The 27,706-nt window shown below is 42.0% G+C and overlaps 1 protein-coding gene across 1 annotated transcript; it reads right to left on the reverse strand.

Moving 5' to 3' along the window:
* Nucleotides 1–819: 819 nt before the first annotated feature.
* LOC124805649 (brachyurin-like) lies at nt 820–27,706 on the reverse strand. The gene is made up of 7 exons (XM_047266215.1): nt 27,650–27,706; nt 18,207–18,279; nt 14,478–14,628; nt 9,530–9,696; nt 6,998–7,096; nt 3,831–3,973; nt 820–1,033 (listed from the first exon to the last, which is right to left on the reverse strand). Exons 1-7 carry the CDS (start codon nt 27,704–27,706, stop codon nt 857–859), a joined length of 867 nt encoding a protein of 288 aa, XP_047122171.1. The 3' UTR covers nt 820–856.

Below are 27,706 nucleotides of genomic sequence, written 5' to 3' on the forward strand. Positions count from 1 at the left end.
ACACTGCAGATGAAGACTCAGACTTTGAAATTCACCCAGAGGAGAATGAGTTGCCAGTGTAATTTAGAGGGGACGTGTCAGGACCTGAAAGTTTGTGACGTATTAACTACCTTCAAACTATTGTTTAATGTCACATACTTTGTATCAACTACTTTCAAACTATTGTTTAATGTCACATACTTTGTAATCACATTCAGTTTTAGTCTTTAAATCTTTTGTAACAGGATTAAGGTTTCTTTTTTATATAATGATAATATATGCACATCGATATCTACAGAAGCATAACTCTGTAGATCCCTGGGAACAGAGGCAAAACTCGATGAATCCAAATTATTTAAGGTAATAATTAACAAAATAAAAGCTGAATATTTCAGGAATTATCAGAAATATACTCCTTAGGTAAGCATAAATCTATGATGAAAAGGAATTTCGAATATCTGCCATGTGAAGTAAGTAAGAAGTGTTTTTCGTTTCCTGAAAAAAATATTCTAGTGCACTCACTGCATTTTGCTTCTGGACGCCTCAATTTAGTGTTGTATGTGTGATTTCTTAATACTGTGGGCGGAATAGCTAGTGAACTTACTTTCATCATTAGCTGGGTGCTCAAAGGTAGTGTTGACACTGATATTTTATAGGCTAGGTCTATTCGTGGCCATGTTACTTCCTAAAGTGAATCCAGTTAGTTAATGGCTACCTTGTACTGCTTAATAGAGAGCTGTACTAAGAGACACTTTCCTGATCGTAAGATAAAATGTGGAAGCTTAGTGCTTTCCGTATCTATGCTAACAAAGGAAAATACAATGCTGCTGTTTTGGGTCTTTTATTGATTCACACAGAATACACGAGCAAAGCGCATCTATGATCTGATGGCGATGCCACTGTTCTCGCTGATCCAGTCCATGTAGTTGGTGACGCGGGTGAACACTGGTGGCCAGCCGACCTCGCATCCAAGGATGATACCGAAGGACACAATTCCGATCTGCGTGGCCGATCCGTCGTCCTCGTAGATCACCAGTGGGCCGCCACTGTCGCCCTGTACACACAGACGGAGAGATTACCAGAGGACTGGAAAATGCAGACGTTCACGCGGAGAGTAGTAGCAATGAGGTACAGAAGGCAACTAACTTATACAGGGTGCGACAAGAAGGTGTGGCGAAACTTTCAGGAAACATTCTTCACACATAGAGGAATTAAATGTGTTGTATGGAAATTGGTTCGGAGAGAGACAGATATAGGACGTACCAGCAATGCACAAAACGTGTTGTTACATGAAATGTTCAAAATTCCGCCTTGATTACGTTACAGACCAGATTTAAATGAATAAATGAAAATGAATAGGATTACAAAAGCATCGTAGTTGTAAGCTTAGGGACGACTCATTGCCTTGTCTGTTAATCGTCGATAACACCTCGTACTATAGCAGTCTCTCGTGTATACACAATGCTGCTGCAAGGACAGCCTCCAGCAGCTTAACCAGAGGGTCACAGTTCGCTGGAGTGCTTAGTCTATAGCTGAAGCAGCAATTATGTAATCATCATCAGCTGACGGTAACAGCGGAACTTTTCATCATGCCTAGAACAATGAACCGAACAGAGTGCAGCAAGTTATTTCACTTCCAATGTATATAAATAATAGTACGGACTCGAGTTACATTGCCTGATACTTGTATTGAATGATTCAAAGAGAAGCATAGGGGAGCACGCTTATAATTCTTTATTAGCGGAGATACGAATAAAATATATTATAGCACATTTTTGTGTGAGAACCTATTCAATCTCAGTCAGCACCAACACAAGAAAAGCCGACACTGCCCTTCCCATTTGTATACATTTAAAGAGCCTATGTCTGTGTACAGATGGAATTTTGTGCGAACTCCACAGACATGTGCTTCCAGTCAGTTACGTCCGCCTTATGGCATACTTTCTAACTGTCCATCCTGTGTAAGAATCAACTAAACCCACTCGCCAAGGTTCCATCTCGTCACTGCTCCTTCCATTGTCTTCTATTTGAATTCAGAAACTGCATCTCCTGGTGCAAATGCTGGCAGTACTTCTTCATCAGTCTTGGAAAATCCAGGGAATAATTATAGGAAAGAACACCCAGGCTCTTTACGCACTAGACCTTTACCTCACAATCTACAACTATTCAAATACCTAACCAAAGCACTCAAATACCTTGACCTAATCTTCGATGAAAAGTTAACCTACTAATAGTCCAAAATACATCCAGCCGTACTCATGATTTAACCCAATATTGAGATTAAATCCGTCTACAGTCTTACATACCTAAAAGTCGTTCATCGATTCCATCCTCCCCTATGCAAATACTGCATGGCTCTTTGCCTCTCCCATGTTTACCACTCTTTCCGAGACCTTGAGCGTTGCACAATCCGCCTCGATTTACGTGTTCTTTTACCCTTCCCACATGTATCCCGTACCAAATCATTAACTTCTGAAGTATCTTCAGTCCTATGCCTCCCCTCAAAATCAAACCCCCTACACCTGCTATATCCTCCACCATTGGGAACCGTACTTGGCTGCCTCGCCTTTCTCACCAGTCCCACCTTCCCTAAATCTTCACACACTCCATGCACTTTTCCTGGGTAACTTCAAGCATCTTCCCCTCAAAGACCAAGACATCATTCTTGAGACGTTACCATTGTATCGATCGTACGGAACTTACTTATTCCTTCTTTTCAAATAAAGACTCAAGGCTATCGTTCCCATTCATAACGGAAGTCCTTCCGCCCCTTAGTACCGACACCCATCCCTTGATCCCTACCGATAATCGACCCACACCGTTCCTCATATAACCTAGTCTTCAGTTCTATACACGCCTAAACTCATCACCTAGGAAATGTTAGTAGGAACGCAGAGCACCATCACCCTAAGAAGTCATCAGATCGTACATACAACCGTTCCATCAAGATTATGATATTGCTTTTATTCTTGTTCAAGACTGTGATATTGCTTTTATTCTTGTTCTTATCTGTATATGTGATTGTTTTTCAATCAAAGGCTGAAGGCAGCAAAATGGACGCTGCCAGCCCGCCTCCCCTAGAGGAGCAATGTAAATGTTAAATGAAAAAAAAGTATGACGACAAAGGGAAGTAACTGTATACTACTCAGATTGTGGTAATTTCTCTGTGTCTCATTGGGACATAGATAGTCGAGTGATTCTGTACGATCTCGTTTATAGCAGCAGAAACACGCGTATTTCCGCGTGCAAGGATGTAAAAACCTGCGTATATACTATTTTTGTGTGTGCAGAAGAGATAAAAAGAAACACTTCTTCATGTAACAAAAATGTCATATGTATCTGTTTCCCCGCTAGCAGTTCATGGAATTTTTGACTCTAGTGATACTCAGAGACGATGTTCAAACTTCTGTGTGATGAATATTGTTTTAGAGATGTTGCCTCACTCTTCTGGATTTTCTCTTGTGGGCGAAGAAGAAGAATTTGCTGTACAACACACAGATAGACACCACATAAGAACGGGTTGCCCATTCGGCTAAAGCTGCAGGCAGTTTTCGTGAAACACCTGGTTGTTACGACCGTGTTAGACAGTCACCAGAACGCCGATACCAGTTGTGCGTTAATGTAAACGGGCGGCATCCTCACCAATATCTCTGAAACAGTATTCATCACACAGCACTCTGAACACTGTCTCTGACCGTCAACAACATTAAAGCCCTAATGGCCCTTAGCAGGGGAAAGAAGCATCTGTGTCGTGCCACACAAATCTAGTGTTTCTCTTTACCTTATCTAAACACTAAAATTTTGTACACGTATTTTTTTCTACTCCCTGTGTGTTGTGTGTGTATACGTACGTTGCAAGTGCTGACGCCGTTGTCGCCGGACGTGCAGATGTGCATGTCGTCGTTGATCTGGAAGAAGTAGCGCAGGTTGCAGGACAGGTGGCTGATGACAGGTGCCACGGCGTAGCGCAGAACCTCGCTGATCTGTTCAGATGCTGCAACACGAAAATGGCAACTGTGTACTCCCGCTGAGCGTAATGCAATAAGGAATGAGGAATTGCGGCATTAGCTGGACCCGCCGACTGCTGAAGTATCAGCTTATGAACTGCAACCCTACATGACTGAGAGAGAACCAAGAAGAAGAGGTCTTACATCAACATAACGAGACGCGCCACGGTCGAATACCCACCTACAACAACCTTCTGGAAGCAGTGAAGAAACGAGCGTCGGGGAGGACTAGGAAGGATTTCCTGAGACCCTGATAGCCATCTCCCAAAGTATTTGACCGAAATTCATAGAGTAAAACAGAAATGATTTCTGGCGCTCCCCAAGGCAGTGTTATAAGCCCTTCGCTGTTTCTTATCTATACAAACGATTTGGGAGACAATCTGAGCAGCCGTCTTAGGTTGTTTTCAGATGACGCTGTGTTTAGCGACTAGTAAAGTCATCAGAAGATCAAAACAAGTTGCAAAACGAAGTGTTTGGTGCGAAAATTGGCAGTTGACCCTAAATAACGAAAAGTGCGAGGTCGTCCACATGAGGACTAAACTGAATCCGTTAAACTACGGCTACGCGATAAATAAGTCAAATCTAAAGGCTATAAATTCAAATTAATACCTAGGAATTACAGTTACGAAGAACTTAAACTGGAAAGAACACAGAGAAAATGTTGTGGGGTAATATAACCAAAGACTGCGTTTTATTGGCAGGGCACTTAGAAAATGTAACAGATCTACGACAGTTTCTTGCGAAAATGGGGACATTGCTACTGGCAGTGCAGTCGCTGTGTGGGAGGAGGCGACGTCAACTACGACATCCGGTGCAAAGAAGCTCCATGTATATGAGGACCAGAATTCCGGTCAAAACTATATTGCCTCATAATCTCATTCTGATTCTGTGTGCAATCATGAAGACTTCTCTTTAGAACTATGTAGGACACAAATCTCTTAAAGACGGCTTCATCATGTCCACGACAGTTTTTAGCAGACTTTGGTTACTTTTATAAACACGCCCCTGTCCTTAGTATCTGCTGCATTTGCACCAACAGTCTGGTCACTTCGGACATAACCCATGTAAAGGTTAAAGACAGATAGACATAGTGTATTACAGTTTACACTTGGGAACAAATAGTGCTGTTGCGACATACAACAAGGAATATATTATTAAATACCATATGGACTGCGAGTATGCGAGTCATTCAGAGACGATGAGAGAAAAAGGAATGTAGCGAAGAAAGAGGATTGGGTGAGGCATGATATATAGAGGTCGAAAACTGATGATAGAAGCATAGTTGTCTAGTGGCGCAGAAAATACTACCTATGGACCGTGAGTCACTAAATTGTTGCTGAAACTTTAGTCGCCGTCCGCAACCGCACCCTCCCAAAATGCTTTTTCCTCCTGTAACGAATATTTTCAATCGATCTGTTAAAGACATAAAATTGTCAGTATTTGTACAGAATATCAGTGCACACATATTGCGATAATCTTTACTAAAGATGCCGAAAAAGTAAAGATGAATACCAACAGTAGATGTTGAAAAAAAAGTTGTTTTCATTTTTTCAGCAATATATGAATTATTACTTAAAGAATAATTAAGGATGTCCAGCGGACAAGTCCCTGATTTCAGTATTAAATATCCCAAAAGCTAAGATCGATAGACAAGTGCAACAAACGGGATGTTCGTTGTGAAAGCTGTAGGAACTTTATACAGAAAAGCTGCTAACAGATAGCGTTGTAATCGCAATACGTAGTGGTTATAAGTAGTGCACCACAGCTAAGAGCGATCAGTTCTGCAGTTGAAACGTGAAAGGGGGTTAGTGTAGCGAAGGAAGAGGTTGAAGTCATTTCTTCCGTTGAACAACGTGTTTTTTCTGGTACTGGAATACCATAGGTTAGAACACAGCCCTACGACAACAAGGCACAGTTTGCAAACAGGATTTAATGTTCCAAAAGGATTCGATACGAAAACTATTCGCAAGCTCTTCGCCGGATTCCAGTGGACAGGCACTGTGGCTCATCATCTAAGAGGGATTTTTGGCCCGGGCAAACTGTAGTTGCTCCTGAACATGTCATCACGGTTTCTGGAATTGTTTATCAAAATCCGAGGATATCCGTCCGAAGGACTGTAGAAAAGACTGGTCTGAACCGTTCCAGCACGCAGAACATACCGAGACAGAGCCTACATATGTGTCCATTCAAAACCCAAAGCCACCAGGCCATACCTGTGCCGTGCGACATAGGGCTGCCTTTGCGAACCACATCTTCAGAATGGTTGCTACTTAAGATTTTCATGTTGGCTGCATCTGGTTCACAGATGAGGCACGCTTCCACCTGAACGGAGTCGTGAATAAACAGAAATGGTGATTTTGGGGTACCGAAAATCTCCATTTGTGTGAAGCGGAACCATTGCATTCTCAGAGAGTTACTGTTTGGGCTGTGGTATGCAGCAGAGGACGCTAGCGTTGGAGGATCAACCACGTACTGAGTGATTTGCGCAAGATGGATCCAGACCATATCGCACCAAACAGATGTTTCACTTTCTAGATGAATGCATCGGGAATGTCATTGTGTTTGTCTACTGCCGATTCGTTGGCGCAGTGATGGATTGGCACCAATATTCGCCCTATCTGACACCTTGTGGCTACTTTTTGTGAGACACATTGCAAGACAATATCTACCGGAACCATCTCACCACACTGGGCGAGCTTGAATCGGCGATCTAATTACATCTGAGTCCATTTTTGTTGAGAAACTACAAGAAGTGATGGTAACATTTATTGTTCGTTTGCGCGACCAGATTGTGATGTGATTGTAAATATTGATTCAGGAGCAGGAGTCTGTTTCATTAGCAAAGCAACGCGAGAACAAAGGAGAGCCCTAAGTCTTGCTTACATTATTATACTTGCATACCACGCACGTTTATCCACGCGTGCGCACACGTGCGCGCACACACACACACACACACACACACACACACACACACACACACACACACAGGTTACCATCAGAGGAGTACTCACAGTCGCTCTCCAGTCCCCATCCACTGACGGTCGTCTCAGCTCCGACGAACTTGTTGTTCAGCTCACTGCTACTGGGCAGGTTCACAGGCTGGATGTATTCTGTAGGCAGAGAGAAGTCTCCTTGTCTCACATTGCAGCACACCTCCCAAAGGAGATTAACAGCAGCAACGACTCTCCTTGTGACAATGGACGGCAAGGGAAGAAAATCATGTGATCTATACTAGTTATGCACTGAGGTGGTAAAAGTCATGGGACACAGATATGTACACACACAGATGGCGGTACTATCACGTACACAATATTCAATAGGGCAGGCGATGCTCGGCGTGATTATGGTCTGACGACGGGAATTAACAGACCTTGAATGGGAAATGAGGAGCTAGACACATGGGACATTCCATTTCGGAAATCGTTAGGGAATTCAGTATCCCGAGATACACAGCGTCAAGAGTGTGCAAAGAATACCAAATTTCAGGCATTCGTCTCACCACAGGCAACGTAATGGCCGACGGCCTTCTCTTAACGACCGAGAACAGTGGCGTTTGCTTAGTCGTCAGTGCTAACAAACAAGTGACACTGCCTGAAGTAACCTCGGAAATCAGTGTGAGATGTACGACGAACGTATCCGCTAGGACACCGCTGCAGAATTTGGCGTTAATGGGATGTAGTAGTAAACGACCGACTTGAACGCCTTTACTAACAGCATGACTTCACCTACAGCGCTTCTCCTGCACTCGTGGCCGTATTTGTTGGACCCTAGACGACTGTAAAACCGTGGCCTGGTCAGATGAATCCCGATTTCAGTTGGTAAGAGCTGATGGTAGGGTTCGAGTGTGGCGCAGACCCCACGAAGTCATGGATCCATATTTTACCCCTTTCTGTGCCAAAGATAGGTTGAGTAAAGGATAGTGTAAGGCTTTCTTTTTTCTAGTATTATAATTATGAATGTCACTGTTTTTTTAAACCGGTCCATGTTCTTGAGAATAAATTTCATTAGTGAGTAAACGTACAGTGAGGCTGTTGTAAGAATTCCCAATCTTTTAAAAATATGCCTACAAGATGTGTGACTATGAACCCCACACATTATTCTAACCACTTTCTTTTGAGCAGTGAATACTTTTTGTCTAAATGTTGAGTTACCCCAAAACATTATTCCGTATGAGATCAAAGAGTGGAAGTATGCAAAGTATGTTAGCTTACTAATTTCTGTAGCCTCAAAATTGACAATTATTCTTACTGCAAAAGTTACTGAACCTTGTCGCTTTAGAAGATCCAAAACATGAACTTTCCAGTTAAGATTCTCATCTATATGTACACCCAAAAACTTAGTATGCTCTACCCTGTCTACTGGCTTCTATTATGTGTTATATTTATTGAAGGAACTGTACTTTTTGCAGCAGAAAATTTCATGTACTGTGTTTTTTCAAAGTTTAGAGCCAGCCCATTTGAAGAAAACCAAATAATGACTTTTCCAAAGACCTTATTTGTATCATTTTCAATTGGAGTTTCTTTTACTGGATTACTAATGATGCTTGTGTCATCAGCAAACAGTGTCAGTTCAGCCTCTTGTCTCAGATAAGAAGGGAGGTCGTTCAAATGTATCAAGAACTGAAGGGGACCCATGATTGAACCCTTGTATCATTTTCAATTGGAGTTTCTTTAAAGCTGTCAACAAGGCACTGTGCAAGCTGGTGGTGCCTCCATAATGGTGTCGGCTGTGTTTACACGGAATGGACTGGGTCTTTTGGTCCAGCTGAACCGAACGATGACTAGAAATGATTCTGTTCGGCTTCTAGGAGACCATTTGCAGCCATTCATGGACTTCATGTTCCCAAACAACAATAGAATTTTGTGGATGAGAATGCACCATGTCACCGCGCCACAATTGTTCGTCTTTAGTTTGAGGAACATTCTGGAAAATTCGAGCGAATGATCTGACCATCCAGAACGCCCGATATGAATTCCGTCGAATCTTTACGAGACTTAATCGAAAGATCAGTTGTTGCACAGCATCCTGCACCGGAAACACTTTCGCATTTAGGGACACCTATAGAGGCAGCATGGCTCAATATTCTTGCAGGCGACTTCTAACGACTTGCTGAGTCCATACCATGTCGACCAGCTGCACTATGCCAGGCAAGAGGAGGTCCGACACTTTATCACGAGGTACCCCATGAATTTTCCTACCTCAGTGTCTTTTGCTGCATGAGATTGCTGTAGAACTGCAGAACATTGTAAGTGAAAACACATAGCAATAATTTGTGTTCTAGTTAACTGCAAAATTAATTTTGTCTAAATGGATTGTAACAGGTAAGTCGATGGACAGTGTCCACTAAGAAAACGGTTAATCATTCAGTTTTACTAGGCAGAGACTCTCTCTTCAATAGGTCCGTAGTTTTAGGTTATACTGTAGAGTTAAAACTGCGGACCTCTTGCAGCAACTGTCTATGCTATTCATTGTAGTCGTATAGCGTTGACCGACGTGCGTCTGAACTGGAGCGCAACGGCACCTGTCACTGTGGGAGTGCTCACCGTTGAAGGTGACGGCGCTGGGTAGCTGTACGAGGGCGATGTCGTTGGAGGGCGGGCTAGCGATGTATCTGTTATGCACGATCTTGGTCGTGCTCGAGAGCACCACCTGCTGGGCCTCCTCCTGGCGCACGTACAGAGCGCCCAGGTGAATCTCGAACAGCGTGCCCCTGCAACACAACACAGAGAACTTGTCAACAAGCATAGTACGCCAGAGGCGGATTAAGCGTGGCGGCCGCTATAAAACCGGTTGTTCATTCAGTCATTCGTTCGTCATATTCTGTAGATCCCATAAAGGGCAACAGGCATGTACACTAAAAAAGACAGAAAAAACAGAGAGACTTAATCAGTGCGCTGTATTATCATTAAACCATCACTATACTCTACAGTACAACAAGCTTTCGAATACCAGGGCGCTGATTATCCTGTTAGTGTATTATCCGTGCACAGTTCGGCGATTGTTGAAAAACTAAAAACGAATCCTGAAGTATCTATAAGGGGCAGTTAAATGGAAACTGAACACCCGCCACAATAGGACCGTGGAATGGTTCCATTCAAAAGTGATCACCGCTCGTATTGAGACATTTATCCCACAGGGAAACGCCACGATCAGTTCGTGTTGCAGCCGGCCGGTGTGACCGAGCGGTTCTAGGCGCTTCAGTCTGGAACCGCGCGACCGCTACGGTCGCAGGTTCGAATCCTGCCTTGGACATGGTTGTGTGTGATGTCCTTAGGTTAGTTAGGTTTAATTAGTTCTAAGTTCTAGGGGACTGATGACCTCAGATGTTAAGTCCCATAGTGCTCAGAGCCATTTGAACCAGTTCCTGTTTCGCAGAATGCAGCTAGCCGCTGAAGGATCCAGAACCTCATGCATTTTTGCACTTCCTCATCCGACTGAAATTCAAGTCCACGCATGCCTTACTTCAGTTCACCAAAGATGTGAAAATCTGACGGCGAAAGATCCAGTTTGTAGGGAAGATGTTGCAGTGTTTCTCAATCTAATTGCTGAAGCGTAGCCTTCGTCCAATTTGCAATGTGGAGGCGGACATTATCATGCAACAGGCTGATCCCGTACGACATCATTCGAGGGCAAACGGCAAAGCCAACAGTGGAAACATCACACATCTCCCCTGCCAAAGAAATCCAAATCTGTTCACACAAGTTCCGGTAAGGTCATGATAACTTCGTCTTTCGATTGCAGTTACCCTCCGCTCGTCGAGTTCCTCGAGCGTCGAACCACAATCAATGCGCTACGAAGACACTTTGCAGAAACTGCAACGTGCCATAAAGACAAAGCTCCCAGGAATACCGTCGGACAGAATCATCCTGTTGCATGTCAACGGCCGCCTCCACACTGCCACACGAAGACAACGAACGCTTAAGTGATTTGGTTGGAAAACATTACAACATCCTTCGTATTGCCCGGATCTTTCACCGAGTGATTTTCACGTCTTTTGCTAGCTGAAGAAAGACATGCGTGGAATGTGGCATCAGTCGGACGAGGAAGTGCAAGAGTGGTTGCGTTCTACGAAACAGGAATTGATGGTCTCTTCTCCCAGTGGGATAGATGCCTTAATTACTTTTGAATGGAACCACTCCATGATCCTGCTGTGGTGGGTGTTAGACTTTCATTTCACTCCCCCCTTATATATTACTGACTAAACCGTTTCATCACTCACAGTTCATTGTTCATGATTCACAATTTCAGTTGCAGGATGCCTATCTAACTGCTTGCAGAGGCAGCAAAAATATAATTTTCAACAATTCATGTAATTATCAACCGAATTAAAAAATTTGAAATGTCATCACAATTTACTCATTAAGAGGTACGATCTTACGTTAAAGATCCAAGACAGTTAGTCAAGTGCTACAAACTGCGATTGTCTCGAGGCAGCATAGTTCACTATGCGCAAATTATCACGATTATATTCACCCTGCAGTATAGAATGTGAACACTTAGTCTTCCAGCAAACTTTAACCGCAATTTCAAAGATTTATGAAACATTTTCTCGCTGACAGCCCCCACAAAATGATGAAAGGAAAGGAGTTTATCCCTTACCATAGTTCCCCTGTTCTTGCAGTAAGACTTCAGCATCAGTCATGACGTTTTACTTTATTACTTCTTCACTACTAGCTCTACTCGGAACATGTTTTGCAACCAGTATCCATCTACACCACTGAATATACTCGCAAAATTACATCATTGTACGAATCATAGATCAGTAGATGCGTGAAAAACTAGCTTTTGCTTCAGACGGACGCAAATTACCAAAAGTACACCGATCCAGTGTTTGATAATGGGAGCACTTAATAATTACAAAAAAATTAAACGTAATTTAAAGCCTATTGTAAACTTTTTCTCGCTTATAGTCTTGATGTAAAATATTTAACACAGTAATCAAACGTTTGAAGCTGTTTCATACAAGACTTCAATTCTTTAAAGAACCTGGGGTTTACTGGTACTGTTATAATCAGAACAAATATTTGCGTTTAGGATACATCACCAGTAGCTCACGTCCACACCCGATTCTTTAAAGAATCGAACTCGCATGTATAAAATAGCATTAATACAGCTGTTTTAAGAAAAGCTAGTTCTTCACATCTCTCAATACTTACGTCACCAGTCTCCTGAACTCTTTTGAATTATGCGTTTTATAATGATATAATATTGCATATACATTCAATGTTATATGTGGATGTTGTCTGCAAAATGTTTGCGAACTGAGTTTGCAGTGAAGAAGTAATGAATAAAATTGTCATCCCTGATGTTGAAGCTCTACTGTGCGTTCAGCGAAAATGTAGTAAGCGATACAGCGTTTTCCTTCCATTCTTTCGTGGCACGTACCAGCGAGAAAAAGTTCCGTAGAGATTTGGAATTATGTGTAAAATACATTGGAAGTCACTAAGTGGTCTCATCATCAAACACTGGATGACTGTAGTCAGGGTAATTTGCGCGCCTAGAGTTGCCTCAAGACGTAAACACAGTTTCTAACTTCAATAGTTGTGATATTCTGTTAAACTTTAAAACAAGATTATACCTCTTAAACATTTCAAATTTCAAAATTCGGTCAGTGATTGTATGGAATACTATCAATCAAATTTTATTGCTCCTGGAAGCTGTTAGTTTGGCTACCTGCAATAAGACCCGTGCGCCGTTTTAGATGTTCAGTATTATAGATTAACATGTGACTCACGCTATACCACTAAATGGGATGCACTCCTGAAATATTTGTTGTTTCCCATTTCGTGTATAGCAAGTGTTCCAAAACCTTTCCCCTGACAGAACACTTTGAGAATCCTGGTACTTTGATGAAGCACCTTGTTTATTTTGAAGGTTAAAAAAAATTAAAAAATGAAAAAAACTAGTTTTATTTAGTGATTAGTTCAATTTGAAATCGTAACTAATAATACGGAAATCATAATAAAATTAAAAAGAAATAATTAACATCTTCAAAATGTCGAAAAAACGTCATGTTTTTATTTGTTTTTTTTTTTTTTTTTGGCGGAGCACTTATTCACTTCCCGTGGAACACTGGTGTTCCTTGGAATATAGCATTTTTGTGAAACCCAGGCGTAGAGCACTCTCTGTAAAACCGAATTGGGATTCCACACGCACTTGGCGACTTGTTTGTTTTCAATTCTTTCAGCTGCTTCTCTACGCCATGGACGCCTATTACTATGTTCTCCATACTTGGATCTCCTTCAGGTATGAATTCTTAAACGCGATATTTAAAACTTCCGCTTTCCTTTGCTGTCTTCTATTGCCATACCAGACTGGTAAAGGAGCGAGTGAATAGAAGCCTTCGACTCGCTTAGCGATTTATGTACGACCAGAATCTTTTCTTGGTTTGTCGGCAAGATCATTTGCTGTACGCCTTGCGAACCGATCTTTTTACAGAGGCACGCATTCCTAACAACTTTTGCCTGTCGTCATTTGTGCGTTCTTTTTTCAATCGAATGTGCAACAGTTTTCCCAGTATCCTATATTATAGCCATAGGTTACTATTGTTCGTGAACTCCACCGTTTTATATTTATGAACATTCAAAGTTAGTTGCCAATCCTTGCACCATTTAAAAGCTCATCAGCATCAGACTGGATACTTGTGCAATTTTTTTTCAGGTAGTACTCTAGCACAGATAACTGGATCATCTATAAAAAGTACGAGGTTACCATCAATATTCTTTACCGGATCGTTAACATACAAGATGAACAGCATGGGTCTCAAGACACTTCCCAGGGACATGTCTGAAGTTACGTCTATGGATGGTTCTCCATCCAAGATAATATGTTGCATCATCCCCATCAATAAATCCTCTATCCGTTTAAATTACGGTTGGTATCCTATGTGATCGTACTTTCGCTTCCTCAATTAAATTAAATAACTCCTGTTTCTCTCCTATTGGCAGCTAAATATTTACTTAATTTCTTCGATATTTTTCAAAGAACATTGTCATCTACATCAGTAAATATAGAGTCCCGATCACAATACTTTATTAGTTACGTGAATCCTTAGACCGAATACTGTTATTTGCCATGTGCCAGTCTTTTGTGGAAAGCAAACTGAGATCTTCCTAGTAATGACCTTCAAGAGGACAAAACAAGAATTACTGAAAACTATGCAAATTTTTTGTACACTGGAAATCATATTGTGAACGTGTGTACAATGTTGTGATGGATTTCTAAATATCTCATGTTTTTTCCTATTCTTGATCATAATTTCTTCCATGTTGGTCCATTAAGTCTGCTTCGTTATGTGTTAATGTTTAGGTACCTTAAAATGGTCTGAAAGACCGAAACTGTTAGTAAAATAAAAGCAATTCACATAGCAACAGTCGGTGTATCTATACATTATGGGTTTCCTTAATAAAAAAAGAAAATAAAAAAAAACTACTGGGCCAGTTAGCTGAGAATGGCTGTGGCTGGAAGTAATTGTATAGTGATGATACTCACGGGTCGGCGCAGTGAGCAGCGGTGAGAATCCAGGTGTCACTGATGATGGAGCCACCGCAGAAAGCCTGTCCCTCAGACACAGTGATGATGAGACCAGCCTGGTACGGGAACTGGCCCAGAGTGGCAACCTCGCCGTTGGTGATGCGTCCAGCTGCACGGAAAAGAAATCCAATCACACACCACACATACAGTGATAACACATGCACATGCTTACAAACTCGTCCTTGGTACGCACTAAAGCTAATGTTTTCTTACAAGGAGAGGCCGATCCTGCGACCCAGCGATTTGACGAACCTCAGCATGTTAGTGGGGGGCCACTCAATAGTGGCTCTTGAGGACGTGGCCACGCCACTACTCTTCCAATTACGGTAAAATCAAGGTCAAACGTCGAGGCACAGGATTCGTTTCGGACCAAACAGAATCGTTAGAACAGTCGAAAACACAAAAATCTTATTTTTAAGTATCACACCCACAATCTAATATTTCCTAGGAAAACAAAGAATTGATGATTGCAGTCTGTTGCAGATTCATTTGGAGAGAAAAGACATTGCCAAGGCGGTCGTTGGTCAAATGGTATAAGGCCCACTTTCGTATCATAGTACTTTTGGGTTCGATTGGTACTTCTTGAAACTTTTCTGCTCTCTGGCAGGAAAATTAAAACTGTCACGAAACTGATATAGATTGTTGCTTAACATATGCATCGTTAGCGTCTAAATTAAACACCAAGGGAGGTGTTTTAACGAATGTAAATCAACTTCGCTTTTCATTGCATATAGGGCAGAAAATATGTGGGACCAGGAAAATGGTTTCCGTGCAGTGTTCATTTCACTAGTTCTGTAAAGAATACTAGCCGATGCACGTTGACTATGGTTTCTTTTTTAGAGAGAGAGAGGGGGCGATAGAGATGGAGAGGGGGGGAGGGATATTTCAGCGAAAATTTCAGAATACTTCCGATAAATTTTTCGTCGCTTTCCCTAAAAACAAGCACATTTAGTGAAGAATAAAACCCAGAAAAAAACAAAAAGAAAAACATCTTCACCAAGAAAAAAACATTTCGTCGAAGTTCGAAGGCCTGCGTGTTTCTTCTCTACTTTTTTGTCACAATATATTTCTTTTGGGGGGGGGGGGGGTGAATGGTAGGCCAAATTTAGAAATTTTGCGATAGCTTTCATTCACTTGCCAAAGGGTAAAAACACGTCTACATGGTTATCAATATCTTTTGTCCTCTATACAGGGTGGTCCATTGATAGTGACCGGGCCAAATATCTCACGAAATAAGCATCAAACGAAAAAAATACAAAGAACGAAACTCGTCTAGCTTGAAAGGGGAAACCAGATGGTGCACATCAGTAGCAGACAAACTGGGCGAGAATCGGGAATCTCAAAACGTCGGTGCTGAAAATGCTACATCAACATCGATTGCACCAGTACCATATTTCTATGCACCAGGAAGTGCATGGCGACGACTTTGAACGTCGTGTAACATGAACCATAGTTTCAGATGTATACAGTTCTAAAACAGAAATAAGTTTATAAACATCACAGTGTAACTTTAAATGCCTGTATGTAATGCCTTTTGTGGTTCTGCCCACCGTACTAACACTGTATAATGTATTTATTTACTCAAGTAATAGAAGTTATTGGTTTGGCAGAAAAATGGAAAGTTGAAAGTAGGCACACATCATAAGCTTCTGCTTATTAAAGTATGCTGCAGTATTGATCCGTTAGAAGTAACTGCACTGTGCCGCAAACACGTCTTCCTACATTTCCTGTTAGACAGTTAGTTACATGTTCCATTGCTCAATCTCACGGTAACCGTTATCATGTGGAACGTGTCAAGTGCATAAGAAATGCACACACCAATCAAGTTTTTTTTAAACGTTAAAATTTTTATTATCTGCCCCATCTGGCACAAAATGCATATATTGTACCTATAGATTTATGTATTCCTATTCAAGAATTCATCTATGATACAGAAGAAGTTGTCAAGGAGATATGGTTTCAGTTTATTTTTAAAACCATTACTGCTGTCTCTCAGACATTTTATTTCCTGTGGTAATTTATCGAAAAGTTTTACAGCAGCATACTTTACCCCTTTCTGTGCCAAACAGGTTAAGTAGAGGATAGTGTAAGTCTTTCTTTCTTCTGGTATTATAATCATGACTGTCACTGTTGTTTTCAAACTGGTCCGTGTTGTTGAGAACAAATTTTATTACCTAGTAAATTTACTGCGAGGCTGTTGTAACAATTCCTTAACTTTTAAACAGATTCCTAAAAGACGTGCGACTAAGAGCCGCACACATTATTCTAACCACTTTCTTTTGAGCAATGAATACATTTTGCCTAAGACATCAGAGAGTGAAAGTACGCAAAGTGTGTTAGCTTGCTAATTTCTATATCCTAAAAATTAGCTATTATTCTGATTGCAAAAGTTGCTGAATCTAGTCGCTTTAGGAGATCCAAAATATGAATTTTCCAATTAACATTCCCATCTATATGTACACCCAAAAACTTAGTATGCTCTACCCTGCCTACCGACTTCTGTTGATGTTTTATATCTATTGAAGGAACTGGACTCCTTGCACTAGAAATTTGGATGTACTGTGTTTTTTCAAGGTTTAGAGCAAGCCCATTCGCAGAAAACCAATCTATAACTTTTCCAAAGACATTATTTGTGTTATTCTTTACTGGATTAATAATGATGCTTGTATCATCAGCAAACAGTGCCAGTTTAGATTCTTGTTTCAGATAAGAAGGGAGGTCATTCACATATATCGAGTACGGAAGGGTACCGATGATCGAACCGTGTGGAACACCTAATCAAATTTCACCCCAGTTAGATGAAGTGGGAAACTTCCTTAAATCACTTAAACCGTATAAAGAAAGATTTTGCTTCCTGTTCTGTAGATATGACTTAAACGACTCATATTATATTCCATTTATATCACAGAATTGTAATTTCTGCAGTATAATGTCATGGTTTCCACAATCGAACGCTTTGGATAAGTAACAGAAAATACCTATTGGTGACATTTCACTAGTTAAAGACTCTATTATGTTTGCGGTGAAATTGTATATTGATGTCTCATTGGAACAGCATTTTTGAAATCCACACTGTGATTTACTAAATATTCCGTTACTGTTGAGATCGGTAACCACTCTTGAGTATTCTCGACGATTTTTGAAAATGTTGTAAGGAAGGATACTGGCCAGTAATTTTTGATATCTGTGTGTGTAGACTTCAACATATAGCCCTGTTACTCACAGCTGCTCGAACAGGGCACTGTTGGGGGAAGCTGGAGCGCTTAGCTGACTTGACTGTGCTGCCGCAGCGCAAATGTTGGCCAGGGCTGTAATGAATCACGTTTGTTAACCTTGGATGCGGCTTTGATGTGGGTCTATCTCATTAGCCAGCCCTTCAATTGTTATGCACGTCAAATAGTGGTTCTGTCCCATTTTTCTACTGAAACCACGATTGTCTAATGTGAACCCAATTTGGATGACGCATCGTCTTTAAAAGATATGCTGGCATCGTACTAGCACCGACCTCAGTTCAAACCGTGGTCCTACTCCCCTGCTTGCTGCATACAGTTTTGTGAAGTGGTATAAGTACATGTCATGGACTATGAGCAAGTGAACAATCTCGTCTCCATTTCAGAAAGTCTTTCGTCTTCCCCCAGTATCAGGCGCGAGTTTACAATCTAGTGTAACACAGTGTTCTGTACTTACCACCCTTGAGGACTTTGACGGGCACTGAAACGTGCTGCCTCATAGGCTTGACGTCACTCCAGTTCACCGCAGCCTGCAAGAGACAAGAAGACGTCGGTTAATGTTGGCAGTTTATATGAAAAAAGTGCTTTGTTAACAATAAGCAGCACAAAATAATATGGCACAGGGTGAATGCAGCTAAGTGATAAACACGTAGCAGTATTCTTAATATGTGGATTGGGCCATAAGGAATGGCCTCACCTGACAATATTCAGACTAGACGACATTAGAAGCAAAATTATCTATGTGAATAAGGTTTCGCAACATTCCAGAAGTGTTTATATGAGAACAACTGTATGAACACAACGTTATTTACACTGAAGGAGCGAGAGAGGTGGCGCAGTGATGAGGCACCAGATCAGCATTAGCGAAGACGGCCTTTCAAATACTCGTCTATTCATACAGATTTAGGCTTTCAATAGCATCCCGAAATGGCTTAATCCAACTACCAGAATGGTTGCTTTGGAAAGGATTCGGCTGATTTACTTCCTCAACGTGAGCTTGTACTACCGCCGCTGTGGCCGAGTGGTTCTAGGGGGCTTAAGTCCGGAACCGCGCTGCTGCTACGGTCGCAGGTTCGAATTCTGCCTCGGGCATGGATGTGTGTGTTGTCCTTAGGTTAGTTAGGTTTAAGTAGTTCTAAGCCTAGTGGACTGATGACCTTAGATGTTAAGTCCCATAATGCTTAGAGCGATTTGAACTATTTTGAACCAGCTTTGTCACCAACGAGTTCATCGTCGACGGGGGATTAAATCCTAATCTTCCCTGTTTCTTTAACTAACAGCATCCGGTTCGTTTTCGACGTACACTATCTGTCCCAAAGTATCTATATACATTTTAGTGGACATTAATATGGTCTGTGTGCACCCTTCGCCTTTATGAAGGCTCAAACTGTGCATGGCACCCGAATCTTCCTCAAGAGCTGAAACCAGAGAAGGTAGTGATCTTGGACACTGGGATCTAGAGCGAAGTCGACGTCGTAACTCATTTCAAAGGTTTTCCACTGGGTTCGGGTTCGGGTTATGGGCAGGCGAGTCCATTCCAGAAATGTTATTGTCCACAAACTATTGACTCGCAGATGCTGCTTTACGAAATGGACCATTACATCTACATACATAGTCCGCAAGCCACCATACGGTGCGTGGCGAGGTATACGTTTTATCACTACTAATCATTTCCTTTCCAGTTCCACTCGCAAACAGAGAGGGGGAAAACGACTGACTACATGCTTTCGTACGAGCGCTAATTTCTCATATCTTCGTGGTTCTTAAGCGAAGCGTACGATGGCGGCAGTAGGATCATTCTGCAGTCAGCTTCACATTCCGGTTGTCTGAATTTTCTCAATAGAATTTCTCTAAAAGAACGTCATCTTCCCTCCATGGATCCCCATTTCAGTTCCCAAAGCACCTTTGTAATACTTGCGTGCTGATCGAATTTACCAGAACCAATCTACAAGTAGCACCTCACTACTGAATAGCTTTGATCTCTTCCTTCGATCCGATCCCGTGGGGATCCTAAACACTCGAACGGATCGCACTAGTGTGCCATACGCGGTCTCCTTTACAGATGAACGACACTCTCCTAAAACTCTCACAATAAACCGTAGGTAGCCATTTTCCACTACAATCCATCCACGCTCGTTACATTTCATGTCGCTTTGTAGCGTTACGCCTAGATATTTTATCAACGTGACTATGTCAAGTAGCACATTAAAAATGCTGTATTCGAACGTTAGGGATTATTTTTCCTGCTCACCTGCGTTAACCTCCATTTTCCTACATTGAGAGGTAGCTGCCATTCGTAACACCACATAAAATTTTGGTCTAAGTGGTCTTGTATCCTCCTACAGTCACTTACCGTACATCATCAGGAAACAGCAGGAGATTGCTGCTCACCCTGTCCCTCAGACCATTTATATATACAGAGAATAATGGCAGTCCTACCACACTTCCCTGCGGCACTCCTGACGATACCTTTGCCTCTAATGAACACGTACTGTGTCCTATTACTTAAGGAATCTTCAAGACACTTACATATCTGGAAACCTATTCAGTAATTAGTGAAACTGAACAGTTCAAATTTCTAGGCTTTCAGATAGATACTAAGCTGTTGTGGAAAGCCTACATTCCCGATCTTGTTCAAAGACTTAATACTGCCATTTTTACTATTCGAACGGTATCAGAAGTGAGTGATCATTCGACACGAAAATTAGTCTACTTTGCTGACTTTCATTCGCGTACGTTGTATGGTATTATATTTTGGGGTACCTCTTCCCATTCTAAAAGGATATTTTTGGTTGAGAAACGGGCGGTTCGGGCAATAAGTGGTGTGAGTTCACAAACCTCTTGTCGACCTCTGTTCACGAATCTCGGTATTTTGACATTGGCCTCTCAATATGTATATTCCTTATTGTCGTTTCTTGTTACCAATATTAGTTTATTCCCAAGAATAAGCAGCTTTCTCTCGGTTAATACTCGGCAGAAATCAAACCTGCATTTGGATCGGACTTCCTTAACTCTTGTGCAAAAAGGTGTGCAGTATAGTGCTGCATCCATTTTCAATAAGCTACCACTCGAATTCGAAAATCTTAGCAGTAATCCACGCGCTTTCAAATCGAAACTGAAGAGTTTCCTCATGGGTCACTCCTTCTATTCTGTCGAGGAGTTCCTTGAAAACTTAAGCTGATTCTTATTGTATTGCTGATAGCGTTTACTTAAACTTATAGACTGTGCTGATAGCGTTTACTTAAACTTATAGACTGACTTTTTTCAGGTTCATGAACATTTATTTTTATCTGTTATTACTTTTATGTTGTAATTTCATGTACTGGCACGTTCCATGACCTTGGAGATTTGCTCCTCAATTTGGTCCTACGGAACTTGACGTGTAAATAAAAAAAAAAAAAAGAAATAAGAAATATTACCACGCTGATACAGTCACCGCCTCCGAATTGCTCCTCTAAAGTACACAGTTCACAGTGGCGTAAAAAGTGCCCATATCCTTCAGCATTTAGCGTTTTCTTAAGCGAAAGACGACGCTCATACCTAAAACACGAAAAACACCCCGATACCGTCATTCTGTAACACCATCTCTTCCTTACTTCACAGTTGGTACTACACATGATGGCAGGAAACGTTCTCGAAGGATCCCCCAAACTCAAACCCTTCCATCGGATTACCACAGCGTACAGCACGATTCATCACTCCAAATCCCTCGTTTCCAGTCATCCACTGTCCAGTGATGACGCTCTTTATATCATCTCAGGTATCGCTTACCATTGACTATAGAAATGTGTGGCTTCTGAGGAACTGCTCGACCTTCCGTCCTGATTAATTTTAACTCCTTGCACTCATTTTGCTGTCTGGACTACTGGTAGTACATTAGTCCACGAATGAATACTTCCGCTGATGTCATGTGGTTTTTTGTAGCCAGTCTCTACAGTGCTCGACGCTCCCTGTCCATGAGTACATGGGGCCTACCTAGTCTTAATCAAGCTGTAGTCGTCCTACGCGTTTCCGCTTCACAATCACGTCGTCAAAAGTCTACTTGGGCAGCTTCAGAAGGGTCTAAATGACCCTGATGAAACTTTTGCTGGGGTAACATCCAGTGACCAGTCCACGTTCGAACGTACTGAGCTCTCCTGACCAACTCAATGTGCTGTTACTGTTTCTCTACTGACAACAGAATACTCCCTGCTTCTTTTTACACTTCCTGGTCCGCCTCTCTAGACATCTTGTGCTCAGTTCCGCTGTACGTACGCGTGTCCGGATACTTTTAATAAGATAGTTCATATAGCATTAAGGACGGATGAATAAAGAGATGTAATGCAACAGATATTTGCTACTGAGGCTTGGCCAAAAGTAGCCGAATCGCACGTGTAAACAAAATACACAAGATTTATTTTCTTAGTAGGTAACATGTTGAAAGTACCGTGCTTGTACAGTAAAATAGATCTTATAGCAGCTTTCAACTACAGAGTTGATGACACGTTTTTGTTTCTTACCGCTACCAGTTACCACAATTATGTTAGTAATCAGATCGTTGCATTGCATTTGCATGGGGACCTACGAATCAGCTCTTGAAATTTTACAATGCTACGACATGCCACAGTGAAAAAAAAATGTTGACTTTAGAAGTATGCGAAATGAAAATAAAACTCAAGGAGAAACGAGCGTTAAAAGTGCAGGATAAATGTATGGTCCAGTATAATGTCCCCTGTTTTCCGTGTATCGCAAAAAATCACGTTGATGGAAGAGGAGGAGGACACTTTTAACGTCCCGTCGACAATGAGGTCATTAGAGACGGAGCACACGTTCGAATTATGGGTGAATGGAGAAGGACACCGGCCGTGCCATTTCGAAGGAACAATTTGCCTTAAGCGATTTAGGGAAATCACAGGAAACCTAAATCAAGACAACCGGAAGCGGGTTTTAACCGTCGTCCCCCGAATGCCAGTTCAGAGTGTCAACCACTGCGTTATACCTCTCGGTAATGCCGTTGATACATTTTTCACATTAGTGAGTGCTGTTGCCAACAGAACCACGAACGTTCCGAGACGGTGGGCCACCAGTATCACATGATTACTGAACGACCTGTTCTCACACTAGCAAGGAGTGTTCTAACATGCACTGACAGCACAGAGAGACGCTACAGAGTAAATACGTTCATTACTTACTTTGGGCATCAGGCACAGCTGGGAAGAGATGTCAGTTAAATTGCGATAAGGGTATCAACGACATCCATGGCTGTATTCGGAAACTGCTAGTTTTCAGGGATAATTGGGACAGTTCACTGTAAATACTCGGGCCATATATTTTTCTTGTTGTTTTTAACTTGAGTGTATTTTTTATTTTTATTTCCATCTGTAGTATTTCACAGCTCAAAATTGTTCTCCACACAAGGGCACCATGTCACAGTAAACATTCAACAGCTGATAACAGCAATACAGCCATCTGATAAAGAAAAAATGTTCGTAACCAATAGTTCTCAAAAATCATAAAATATTTGCAAAATGAGTCGTCAACTTAGTACGTGGTAGCTGTTATTCTTGTTGAGGTGCTCAGTACGAAGACTGGTTTGATGCAGCTCTTGAATCTAGTCTATCTTGTGCGACCTTCTTCATCCCTGTGTAGCTATAGCAAGCTACAACCATTTTAAACTGCTTACTGTAGTCTAGCCCCAGACTTTCTCTACAATTTTACTCCCAGAAATTATCTCCATTACCGAATTGATGATTCTTTTACGTGTCGGGATGTGTCCTATCACCCAATCCCCTCTTTTAGACAAATTGTGCACTAAATTTCTTTTTCCCCCATTTAGATGCAGTATCGTTTTGTTAGTCTTTCGATCTACCCATCTATTCCTCAGCCATTTCCTGTAGCAGCACATGTCAAACGCTTCTAATCCTTTGTTGTTTGAACTGCTTATCGTCCACATTTCATTTCCATGCAGGATTATACTTCACACAAAAACCTTAACTCAAATTCTTATTCGTCGTTAATAGATCTCTCCTTCTTCAGAACTGTTTTCCTTGCTTTTACGAATTTGCACTTTTTGTTCTTTCTACACCACCCATTACCAGTTATTTTGCTGCCCAAATAGAAAAACTCCTCTACTACTTTCAGTGTCTCATGCCCTTATCAAGTTCGATCACAATTGCCTTATTTAATTTGCCTACATTCCACTATCCTCGTCACTTTTGTTGATGTTTATTTTACATCGTCTTTTCAAGATTCTACCCATTCTATTACCCACTCTGACGGAATTACAATGCGATCGGTAGACCTCAAACAGAATTTCTTGTCCCTGGACATTAATTCCTTTTCCTAATTTCCCTTGGTTTCTTCACAACTTGTCCGGTGTACAGACTGAATAGCGTGGTAACTGATACTATACGTATTATAAAATAGACTATAAGTACTATGTAATTTCGCCACTATTATTCACTCTGAACTTGTAAACTAGGTATGAAATACTGCGTTCTTAAAGACGATGTGTGTGGTATCGTCTAGAGATCGCGGTACCACAGCAAAGTCAGCAACATGAATCGATGCCACCGATATATACAGGGGCTCGCTACGATTCGCAACTACCAATAGGAGGCACTCCTAAAGCCCACGACTCTCCCCCAATACCGCAGCGCCCTCACACTGTGGTCAAAATAGTGTTGAGCATCCAAGAACTCGGTACCACTAGAGACCTCAGCTTCAGCAGTCAGCGTTTGTGATGTTTCAGATGGAGATACACTTTTGTCACGGTTGAACGTTGTACTTCAGGAGCACAGTTTGTGATAGATTGCATGAAGTGATTTTTTGTTAGTCCATCACAATTGTAGATTATTCAGTACTTGTGTGGCAAATATTTTATGTGATAAAGTGAACTAATACTTCATGTGTTCTAGTGTTATGAGCCTCCTCACAGAGCAATCAAAGAACCCGCAGCTGTGGACGGACGATTGTATTTATTTGGCGCATAAGTTAATAACGTTTTTGCTTTTCATGTTAGTATTCCGGCTGATATGGGTTTATTTAACGATTTTCATTTTTTATTTGTAGTTAACTGTTGCCATTTTGGTTTATATATTGTCATTTTTTCATTTGGAGACAGTGAGTGGAGATGTGGACGCTAGAAAATGGAGTGCCAAATGGAGAACCCAGAACATTTCCGACATATTCTTCTATTTGAGCTGTGTAGAGGGGTGACAGCAGCGGAGGCAGCTAATAAAATTTGCGCCGTGTATAGGGATAATGCCGTTGGACAGAGCAAGGCAGGAAAATGTTTTTCTCGTTATATAAAAAAAAAAATGTTAAAATGTGTGTGAAATCTTATGGGACTTAACTGCTAAGGTCAACAGTGCCTAAGCTTACACACTACTTAACCTAAATTATCCTAAGGACAAACACATGCACCCATGCCCGAGGGAGGACTCAAACCTCCGCCGGGATCAGTCGCACAGTCCATGACTGCAGCGCCCGGGACCGCTCGGCTAATCCCGCGCGGCATTTCTCGTTTCAAGCAGAACAGTTTTGACATCAGTTACTTTCCACGTTCAGGAAGATCTTCGGGATTTGATGAAGATCGCTTAAACGCATTAATCCACAACAATCCACATCAGTGTACTTGAGAACTGTCAGATGTGATGAAGTGTGATCATTCCACCATCGTCAAACATTTTCATACAATGGAGGAGATCTGAATCTCAAAATCAGAAAAGTCAGAGGGTGGCCATACGTGCACCTGTGCTTGCTCGTCAACTAGTTCATGAAAAACTCCGAACATTCCTGTCCTGTATCGTTTCTGGTGACGAGAAATGTTGTCTTCATGCTAAGTAAAAGAAAGGGATGATTAAGCCCAAACAAAGCAGGAACACCCTGCACAAAGACGTGCATGCATCCACAAATGTAATATTATTCATCTGGTGGAATAGTGACAGTGTGGTGTACTACTAATTGCTTCCACGAGGGGTAATCATCTCTACTGACATTTATTGTCAACAACTGAGACGTCTTGCAGATTCAATACAGGAACAACGATCAGGAAGTCTGCGCAAAGTGATGCTACTCCACGATAAGGCACGCTCGCAACATGGTAGACTGACAAAAAACGCTAAAGAGGAGTTGGTTGGTAGGTCATTTCGCATCAACTTTATTCACGTTGCTCCCTCAGAATTTTTTTCTTTTCCGATCTCTAACGGACAACTTCAGGGAACTTCCCTTCCGGATGAAAATGAACTCCGAAAGTGGTTCGACGAGTTCTTCGTCTCAGAACCACGTGAATTCTACGGTCAGGGAATCGAAAAGCTAACCCAGTGTTGGAAGACTGTTGCAGGTTGTGAAGGAGAATATACACTACTGGCCATTAAAACTGTTACACCAAGACGAAATGCAGATGATAAACGGGTATTCATTGGACAAATATATTATACTAGAACTGACATGTGATTACATTTTCACGCAATTTGGGTGCATAGATCCTGAGAAATCAGTACCCAGAACAACTACCTCTGGCCGTAATAACGGCCTTGATACGCCTGGGTATTGAGTCAAACACAGCTTGGATGGCGTGTACAGGTACAGCTGTCCATGCAGCTTCAACACGATACCACAGTTCATCAAGAGTAGTGACAGGTGTATTGTGACGAGTCAGTTGCTCGGCCACCATTGACCAGACGATTTCAGTTGGTGAAAGATCTGGAGAATGTGCTGGCCAGGGCAGCAGTCGAACGTTTTCTGTATCCAGAAAGGCCCTACATGACCTGCAACATGCGGTAGTGCAAATGTAGGGTTTCGCAGGGATCGAATGAAGGGTAGAGCCACGGGTCGTAACACATCTGAAATGTAACGTCCACTGTTCAAAGTGCCGTCAATGAGAACAAGAGGTGACCGAGACGTGTAACCAATGGCACCCCATACCATCACGCCAATTGATACGCCAGTATGGCGATGACGAATACACGCTTCCAATGTGCGTTCACCGCGATGTAGCCAAACACGGATGCGACCATCATGATGCTGAACCTGGATTCATCCAAAATAATGACGTTTTGCCATTCGTGCACCCAGGTTCGTCATGAGCACACCATCGCAGGCCTGTCTGTGATGCAGCGTCAAGTGTAACCGCAGCCATGGTGTCCTAGCTGACAGTCCATGCTGCTAAAAACGTCGTCGAACTGATCGTGCAGATGGTTGTTGTCTTGGAAACGTCCCCATTTGGTGAGTCAGGGATCGAGACGTGGCTACACGATCCGTTACAGCCATGCGGATAAGATGCCTGTCATCTCGACTGCTAGTGATACGAGGCCGTTTGGATCCAGCATGGCGTTCCGTATTACCCTCCTGAACCCACCGATTCCAGCTACAATCCGACCTTTATCAAAGTCGGAAACGTGATGGTACGCATTTCTCCTCCTTACACGAGGCATCACAACAACGCTTCACCAGCCAACGCCGGGCAACTGTTGTTTGTGTATGAGAAATCGGTTGGAAACTTTCCTAATGTCAGCACGTTGTAGGTGTCGCCACCGGCGCCAACCTTGTGTGAATGCTCTGAAAAGCTAATCATTTGCATATCACAGCACCTTCTTCCTGTCGGTTAAATTTCGCGTCTGTAGCACGTCATCTTCGTGGAGTAACAATTTTAATGCCCAGTAGTGTACGATCGATGACTAAAGTTTCTGTTATGTGTATCTGTTTTGTTTGTTAAACTCACCGAAAAACGCTACGATCTTATGCACTAACCCAATAGTTTCGTCTGGTCACAACAGTGTGGAGAACCGAAGTCGTCCAGACATGCGAACATTTGGCGCAAAGGAGTCTGGCGTCTCACCACGCGGGACAGCGCAACAAACGGCGGCAGTATCGCATGGCTAGTGTTGGAGTTGAGCAAACAGAGACAGAGTTCCTCACCTGAGCTGCGATGACTGTGGCGGCCAGGACCAGGAGATGCAGGCTGAGAGTCGTCAT

The sequence above is a fragment of the Schistocerca piceifrons genome, chromosome 7 (assembly GCF_021461385.2).
Source record: "Schistocerca piceifrons isolate TAMUIC-IGC-003096 chromosome 7, iqSchPice1.1, whole genome shotgun sequence".
Taxonomy (NCBI): Eukaryota; Metazoa; Arthropoda; class Insecta; order Orthoptera; family Acrididae; genus Schistocerca; species Schistocerca piceifrons.

What these genes read in the sequence shown, in the direction of transcription:
- LOC124805649 (XM_047266215.1), bottom strand. Translation starts at nt 27,706, where the DNA reads ATGACGACTCTCAGCCTGCATCTCCTGGTCCTGGCCGCCACAGTCATC. An exon ending in ATGGGGACTGGAGAGCGACT is followed by an intron (nt 3,974 to 6,997) that starts GTGAGTACTCCT and finishes TTCGTGTTGCAG; the next exon opens with CATCTGAACAGATCAGCGAG. An exon ending in ACGGCGTCAGCACTTGCAAC is followed by an intron (nt 1,034 to 3,830) that starts GTACGTATACAC and finishes CTGTGTGTACAG; the next exon opens with GGCGACAGTGGCGGCCCACT.